The sequence below is a fragment of the Argentina anserina genome, chromosome 1 (genome assembly GCF_933775445.1).
Source record: "Argentina anserina chromosome 1, drPotAnse1.1, whole genome shotgun sequence".
NCBI classification, from domain to species: Eukaryota; Viridiplantae; Streptophyta; class Magnoliopsida; order Rosales; family Rosaceae; genus Argentina; species Argentina anserina.
Window position 1 is genome coordinate 17,431,012 of NC_065872.1, and position 9,017 is coordinate 17,440,028.

The following is a 9,017-nucleotide window of genomic DNA, read 5'->3' on the forward strand; positions in this document are numbered from 1 at the left end:
GAATTGGTTATTGAACTTATGGCCATTAAGGAATTCGAAAAGGAAAAGCTCATAGGCAGCCTTCCTATTTCTATTTTATCTTCATTTTGGTCATGGTCTTGGCCCTCAATTTGTCATTCTTAAAAGTTCACTATAGTCGTGAATGATAAACTCTCTTTGGTTCTCCATTTATACTAGGCAACATTGTAAAGGAAATCAGCAAATGCTAAAGGTGATTTCGAACTATAGGACATGACACCTAGTGTCACACGGTTATAGTCTAGTATTAAACTTTTTGCTCTATGATGGCGTTAGATAGCCTCCCCTACTTAACCAGCCCTTTCACTCACACACTTGTGTAAAGTTGCACATCGGATTTTATTGTTTATGAGCTACACTGGAACACCCAACATACACACTCGAACATTCACACACACTCACAAGACACTCGTGTTTACGGGGACCATTCCCCAACCTTTAACTTTATTAAAGGAATACAAGAGTACAAGAGACTTTCAGCCTTAGCAAGCGAACATGCTCGATCTGCCTTGTTCTCTCCTATGCCTAAGTTGCACTACTCTCGTATGTCTTGCGTTCACAAAAACACCATCATCCAATGACAACCCCATTGGCTTAGGTTTTGTTGCACTACAATTGTGCATGGCAGTTGACACCCCCAACCGCCATAGGATTATGTGGCAGCCTGCATGCTTGCCAAACAATCATAATAACTTCCATGACACCCCACTATCTTGCAAGTAACTGCTAGTCCTATCTTCAAGCATTGGTAACCACCTTGCATGAGTAACCACCCATTAGGCATGGATAACTTCCCACTACTTGGTAACTGCCTTGTCATGCTTGGTAACTGCTCCCCACTTGCTAGTAACCGCCCACTAGTTGGATAGTGCTTGGTAACTGTTGTGCATGCTTGATAACCGCTCCCCCACTTACTTAGTGGGTAGTAACCGCCCACTAGTTGGATAATGCTTGGTAACTATCGTGCATGTGTCATGCATGCCAAGTCTCGCAGCCTCTGCAGTCAACTTGCATGCACGCATGCCTGCTTGCTTGCTGCCTATGCTTGCCTGCCACTGTTCCCCCTGCGCGCTGTCATCCTGCTGTCCGCGCCGTGCCATGCATTGCATACTCTCAATGCTGGTCTTTGTTGTCAGTGCTAGCGAGGCTAATATCCCCGCGCTGGTCCTGCTAGCGAGGCTAATCTGCCTGCACGTATGCTGGTGAGGCTAATACCCCCGCACGGGTCTGCTAACGAGGCTAATATGCTTGCACTGTCTTTTAGTGAGGCTAATATCCCTGCCACTGATTTGCTAGTGAGGCTAACGTCCCTACTACTGATCTTGTTAGCTAGCGAGGCTAATGTCTCCGCCTGCCAGTGTGCTAGCAAGGCTAATGTCCAGCCACTGACTAGCCTTGCTTGATCTTGCATATGTTTAGACTTAACATGTGCGTGCCTTGCCCGGGCATACTCGGCACTAAGGGGCTAACACCTAGCCTCATTACTTTCCACACGGAATGAAGCTCCAAACAAAATCTTGCAGCTAATGCTATTGAACAAAGATCAACTGCTAATTGTATTGAGAGATTATGAGAACTATACCTTTCCTGTCCAGACATTTCTGAACTACAATTTCGGAATTTCCTCTACCAGTCAAAATGAAAGAACAAAAAAGTTTCTTCGGCAATGACACATTTTCCTCGATTACAACTTTTTGCAGCAACATTAGCCCTCGAGATTAACAAGGGCAAATAACATCTTAGCTTGGTTCTGGGGGAACCACTCTCAAGCTCCGTACCCACTCACAGAAGCTCGGATCGTCAAAACTAATAAAACTGCTTTTCAGCTTTGTCCGCTGTTCAGTTGTCAAAGTTCGTAGCTGAGGAAATCTCGCTTCCTGCAACAGATTAAAGAAACACTTCAATACAGGCTTTTCACTAAAGAAGATATAAAAACTCTTGAGTCTTGCGAAGTATTTATGTTAATGATTCACCCTCACCTGCTCATAAGGAGGATCCTTGTGTGCAGGAATGAGCCGCGATACAAAATATCGAGCCTGAGAACTTCCTTCCTGTTTTTAACAATTGAATTAGGTTCAACTTTATATCTAGGCATCAAAACGCACCAAAGGAAAAGATGCAGAGAGAGGAAAGAAGACCTTGAAGGAAAGAATCCGAGGGGCTGGAAACCGCAATTCACTTATCTCTTCTGCCAATGTTTTGCAAGCAGCTGAAGCAGCTGCACCTTTTCCTTCATCAGCAGAAAGTTCAGCACCCTGAATACACCAGTCAAAATGAAAATGTTAAACAAAATAAGGTTAAAGAACTTCGATTTTTGAACAAACAACTAGTCAAGAAACTAAAAGAAGCGAAAGTAGTGAGTTCATGACTTAAAGAGAGCTCTTATTGAAACTCGACAGATGTGACAATGCAACAGCACATACATTTTATGGTTCAAGGGTCTCTCGTATAAACTATAAAACAGACAAGGGTGCTCAGGACCCACTATCTACATAACATCAAATTTTCAAGATTACTTCCTCGTTTTATTTCTAAGCAAAATTTCTAGTAAAAATTACTTCTGCAAGAGCCGTGAATGCTGGAGGGATGCAATGCTGGACTAACAATGGAGTGAATGATCAAAGAAACAATAAGTTCTATACTCACATTATGGCCTTACATCAAAAGCAGTAAATAGACAAGCACGACTACGTCAGCTGTTTTAAAGCATATCAGAAGACATTGGGGACAAACGCCAGAATCTTTTGGGGTTCGGGTCAGTGGCGGAGCCAGAAATTTAGGTTTACTGGTGCACGAAAATCATTATATATATATATATATTTACAATGTTAACTCCTCGACAAGATATTGTATTATTGTGACATTTATAATTTGGACAAGCAAGAATTAATTTTTATTCATGACAAATAATTAAGATAAGAAGGGAAGAAGAGAGGTAGATTTATAAATAAAACTTGAAGGGTCACTTGACAAGAGAAGAAAACAAAAGCAAAAACTAGTAAAAACAAGGGAAAAAAAGCATGCTGGTTGGAAGATTCGAACCGGGGACTTTTAAGAATACAAAAAGGATGTCATACCACTACACCAAACCGCTAATATTGCATACCTATAACTGAAGAAGTATATATTCCTACTGGTGCACAGGAACCAGCACCAAGTTCCGCCACTGGTTGGGGTGCTAGCAGTAGTTTGGGTGGTGTGGATGGGAAGATATAGATTGTGTGAAACCTATGGTGCATTGGAGAAGGAAGACCTGTGGGAGAGTTAAGTTCTGGGCATCGTGATGGGATTCTACTTCTAAGGATTATATTTTTTTCCCATTATTCTTAATTGGCAAGCAGCTGTAGTATACAAGCCCCTAAGCATTAGCAATTGAGTTAAGCCTCTACACCTAGCTGCCATCTTTAGCTTTTCAAAGGGGACTCCTTGTCCGCCTCCCTCTATGCTGCTTTTTGTTTCAATAAAAAGGTGTTTCTTTTCAATAAAAGAAAGGGCATATCAGAAGTACTAACTTTTTCAGGGACCATAAGCTATATTCTGAACTTGGCCTCCAAAAATCTTAAAGATCAAACATAGGCCATCAAGATGTCCCACAAGTAAATACTGATTTTGAAGATAGTTCCATAGTTATGAATACTACAATAGTCAAATGCGATTTAAAAGCATATCACAAGTACTACATTTCCATGTGACTGTGACAATCTACAACTTGGCTATTAAAAATCTAAATGCTCAAAACAAAGGTCATCAAGATTTTCTGTGAGGAAGAAAATTATGTTCAGGCCATCAGATTGCATAGTACTAATGAAATTCTTATTCCATATGTGCTGCGGCAACTGCAAATATGACATTAATTTTCTGTAGCATTAATACGAAGCAAAGTTCCCCAAGACAAGGAAAAATGATAAGCACACCAATACGTAGAGAGGTACCATCCAGTCATCCAGATATATAAAACAAAAGACAAAGATAAGAGCAAAAGGGCGTACCAACCAAATGAAGACATCTGTGCCATGATCAAGAACAACTGCTGCATCAGACTGCATAGCAAGGTCATAAGCTGGCAATTCCTCAAATGTTCCCCCTTCCCGATGCATTAGACAACGAGGCGCTACCATTCGTAGAGACAGATCAAACGATGCATTCAGAAACAAATTCCGTAACACAGATCTCTCGTCTTCATGGCCAACAATGCATCCCAAGAGTGGGCCCCTTCTAAGATGAAACAAGAGCTCTGGTAATAAAGATATCTCCTTTGGGAAACGGTATTGCTTGGATTTTGGTGCTTGAAAACCAAATTTCAAAGCAATGTCTTTAATTCTTTCATCTATTGTTGATCGCATATCAATTGCATCAGAACTATTTTTGGCTCGCAAGAGAGTCCTCTTTGCAATAAGAACTGCAGCAACTTCATCTTGAACACTTTCAAGATATGCTGAAACACTATCAACTGTTGGCAATCTAACAGTTATTACTCTTGATATATCAGCTTGATAAACATTCAGGTACTGAATTGTAAACTGGAAATATACATACTCGGTCTTAATGTCCCTCTTATTTTCCAAGGAGAGTGAGAAGCTCTGTGTTTCTTCAACACTCGGCATTTGTATGTAAAGAGAACTATCATTTTTGAAGGTTTCATGAATGTCGACATGTGCTTCTTCACCAGGACCCACAACTTGAGTTATGAGAATATCATCTGAACAGCGTATTGCCAAAAACCCACGGGAGCCTGCTGCCCTGGTGGATGCCCTTTGCAAGTTCACTCCAAAGGCTTCACCAAAGTCATCATGGAGAACAAAAACACCCCCAGAAGCTTTTGCAAGAGGCTGCAAAACAGGAACTCTTACAGGACATTGCCCAGCGCATAGAACATCAACAACCGTATTGTGACGGTGTGACTCTTGACCTAGATGCTCCATCCATTTCAATGCAGTCTTTTCCAAGTGAGCATAATTTGGGTGACTGAAAGAATGAGGAACAGATCCAGGGCCATAGGTATTAGGTCCACCAGCGCAAACAATGATTCTGCTATTACCTCCTGACCTCTTGATTACCCCTCGAGAAATGTCTGCTGATGGGCCTTGAATTATAGCAAGAGCAACCTCAACTGCTGTGCCAAGGCACCGGTCTCTAGAAGCTTCTGGAATGTTCAGTTTGTACGGCCTCAACGATGAGAATATGGCATGTGCTACAGGCAGTGAAGCATGCATTGGAGCCAAATATATTCCAGTTCCATATATCAACGCCTTCAAGTACTCCTGACATGGTGATTTGTCACCTGGAAGCACATCAGCGGATGCAATTGATTCCTCTGAAAAATCATAAACTGAAACAGTGCGGCCATACAGTACTATTCCAATTCTCGTTGTAGGGGGAAGTGAATCAACAAAGGCATGCAAGGAGCTCTGTAAATGCCAGAGATGTGGTTCATCTAAACACTCGTCTATAACAAGAACAATGGGTGCAGACATTCTAGAATCAGAAACTGGAACAAAACCAGGTCTATTGTTCCCAGTTTGAACATAATCAACCATGGGAGATGATAACTCTGGATAGTTGGAAAGTTCTTCCTTGCTAGAAGCTATGTATTCACCCTCACTACCATTCAATTCTCTGCAGATTACACACTGCCACTGACCTGAGCCCAGTAAAATGTTGCAATAGACATTTGCATATGCTCCACAACTGTGGCAGCGATGAGGATCACGTTGAATTATTTGGGGACCTGGAGAAACTTCCCTCCCAGGGGAAACCAATGCCCCGAAACCCAAACTTGGTACATTTGCCTGTTTCTTCTGTTTCAACACCTAATCAACAAACCAGTAGGAGAAAGGTTTGTATAAGACTATGAAGGGAAAGAAAGATATACATTCAAGACTAGTTGCAAAAACAATCTGAAGATCATATCAGATCATACAATATATAAGAGACGGGAGACCTAAGCTGTTCAAATCTATAAATATAACAAACATATGCCTGTGGTTAAAGAGATCCAGAAGCAGTCAGAAATGAGTGGGAAAATAATAATATCAACTCAACATAAATAATTCATTATGCAAAACACCCTAAATGAATAAAACATGATACGAGCCCACAACAAACAGATAATAAAACCAACAATGGTTGAATGGAGAGTAAAGAGAACAAGAAAGAAACCTTATGAGCCGAGAATATGACATACGGTGGTTCACCAACAGACACAGAATCATCATCTGTGACATTGGACAATTCGCGCTCCAACTCATGCGAGCCATTCGAAAAGTAGACAGTTGAAGAAGTCGGCAAGGACGCAGCCGGAGAGAAAGCGACCGGCTGAGGAGTTACAGGCGAAGCGCGAAAAGGCACAGCAGCAGGGCGGACAGGGGAAGTAAAAACAGGAGGTCCGGGGGGAGTACTGAAATGAGGAATGGGGCTGCCGGTTTTCAATCCACCACTAGCTGGTGACGGTCCGTTCGGAGTTTTGACTGACGGAGGAGGAAGCTGATCCAGCTGAAACTTTGGCGGAGGAAACCTGGACTGCCCCGGTGAAACCAAAGGTGGAGGAGGAATGGCATTTTTTGTAGGGTCAGGCGACGAAGTGTCTGACTTTGAGGGACTAAAACTAACAGAGTATCCTACTGAAGGCTGCGGTGGTGGATTCGACATCGAAAAATAAATAATGTTGCTGCAATCAAAGCCACAACACCTCAGCCCCCCTCGGCTATATCGAAAATACAACTAAATTTCAGTAAACCTAAGCTCTGTGCTAAGCAAATCTAAAAACAAGCAATTCATAAAAAATTGGATTGAACTATGAGAAATAAAGCAATGTGAATAAAAAAGGATCCTAGTGATTGAACAAATAGGAGGCCTTTGGTGACCAAAAACCTCCTAAAACCCCATGGATTTATCACAATTGAAGCCTCCCTAACTTCGCCGGTATCGGGTTCCGTCAATCTACGGAAAAAATTTACGGATTGTGAAATTAACGATGAGTTCGATTAACGATCTAGGGGTTTTTATAGGCATTGAACATCGAAATTGAGCTGGAATTGAAATCGATTAGAGGAAATGGAATACGAAATTGGCGTACCTGAGGAGAGATTGGGGAATTTTTTTTTTTTGCGAGGCAGAAAAATCAACGACCCTTCTTGACTTGAAGGCGAGAGCTTGTTGCTCTTGCTCTTGCTCTTGTTCTTCCCCTGCCCCGTGTTTTATTTTTTATTTTAGTGAAGAAAATTGTTTTGGTTTTTATAGGAGTTGAGGATCTAAAAATGGGCACTCCCACACTTATTTGCGGTTTGTGAAAATTGGGAAGGTAAACACTTTTTAGTTTTTATTGGAACGGGTGCACTTCGTGTCACTCAAATGCACACTTGGCACAGCTGCTTGAACTGTTCAAATGTTTTCCATGACGTGGCAAGCAATACGGTGTCGTTTTAGTCCTTCTTGCATCTACTTCCAGACAGTCATGTTGTTCAAGCTCCTAAGGCTATTTTTGTGAAGGTACGATTTGAATTGTTTTTGGCCCAGTTTGTTCCCGATATGAGATTGGAAAAATCTGTGTTTGCAGATTTAATCAGTATTAATTTCTAAAAGTTATATTTTGTATCTTTCATAATTTGCCTAAAAGTTGTATCGGAGTTCGTAAACTTATGAATAAGTTGATTCACCAAACACGTTGATCAGATTATTTGAGAATTTAAACGCATAATCTAGGCCAAATTCGGGACTAAACATAGCCTTTGTCGCATTCAATATATAGCATGGCTATGTAGCTATTTGGTCCTGAAAATTAACAGAGTTGATCATTTTCTTTAATACAATTTGATAAGAAGATTGCTAGCTATCAGTCTTTATATGCCATACAAATGGTCTCTGTCACATTTTACGAGCTTCATCAGCATGGCTATTTGGTGCGGTAGTCATCACATCCCGAAAATTAACAAAGTTGATAATCCTCTAATACAAAGCGATAAGAAGATTGCTATCAATCTTTCCATATCATACAAATGGTCTTTGTTGAATTTACGGGCTTCAACAACATGGCTACCTAGTGCAGTTATCATTCCGCCCTGAAAAGTAACAAAGCTGACAATCTTGTTTAATACAATGCCATAAGAAGATTCTTATCAGTTTGTACATACCATACAAGTTGTCCTAGCCACATTTACTAGCTTCAACAACATAGCTATATAGTGCAGTAGTCATCGCGTCCTGAAAATTAACAAAGTTGATAATCCTCTTAAATACAATGCGATAAGACGAATGCATCAATCTTTACAGATCATACAAATTGATAGACATCAATTTTACAACCTCAAGCACAGAAAGGAAACATCACAATAAGTTAATCGATAGTTCCGTTTTGCAACATCCTTCATGATAGAGTTAATTGTAGTCTGCAACATTTTTTATACCTGATAATTAACATGTAATAACCCTAAAATTTCAAACAATATTAGTTTGATTTGAATTCTATAAAATTTCGAATTTTATTTAGAATGATTGTGATTGGTAGCGATGTTATGAAACGAGAAACGGAAACGATCTCGGAACGTTTAATTAGGAAAACGTTACGTTTCCGCTACGTATATATCGACTTTTATTCCGTCGCTCGGTTGCGAAAACTTCCTTCACGAAAGTTGTAGAGCTCGTCGATACGAGTGCGTGGACATGTGACATGTTCGAATCGGACGTCGGAGGTGAAAGTTATTAACGACGGAAGTTAGTTTCCGATTTGGAAAATAGTATAAAAGGAAAAATTGAGGGATTAAGGTTTCCATTTTCGGAAACCCTTCACCCCGCCTCCCTCTCTCCCTCTCTCCCTCTTTCTCTCTCCCTTCGCGATTTCCCTCTCGCACTCTCGAGGGACGTGTCCCTCACCCCTGGCACCAACATCATGATAGGAGCACTTTATGCGACGTTTTTAACATGTTTTTACCTCAATTTGTACTTTGCTTAGCCCTTATTGTTGTACTATTGAGTCATTGAGTCGTAGTAAGAGTCTTGAGCGG

At 40.9% G+C, this 9,017-nt stretch overlaps 1 protein-coding gene across 1 annotated transcript; it reads right to left on the reverse strand.

The window, feature by feature from the left end:
• Positions 1-1,522: 1,522 nt before the first annotated feature.
• On the reverse strand, positions 1,523-7,201 carry LOC126805022 (protein transport protein SEC23). The gene is made up of 6 exons (XM_050532148.1): positions 7,094-7,201; positions 6,178-6,957; positions 4,008-5,828; positions 2,157-2,273; positions 1,998-2,069; positions 1,523-1,895 (listed from the first exon to the last, which is right to left on the reverse strand). Exons 2-6 carry the CDS (start codon positions 6,664-6,666, stop codon positions 1,758-1,760), a joined length of 2,637 nt encoding a protein of 878 aa, XP_050388105.1. The 5' UTR covers positions 6,667-6,957; positions 7,094-7,201; the 3' UTR covers positions 1,523-1,757.
• Between the last annotated feature and the right edge of the window lie 1,816 nt (positions 7,202-9,017).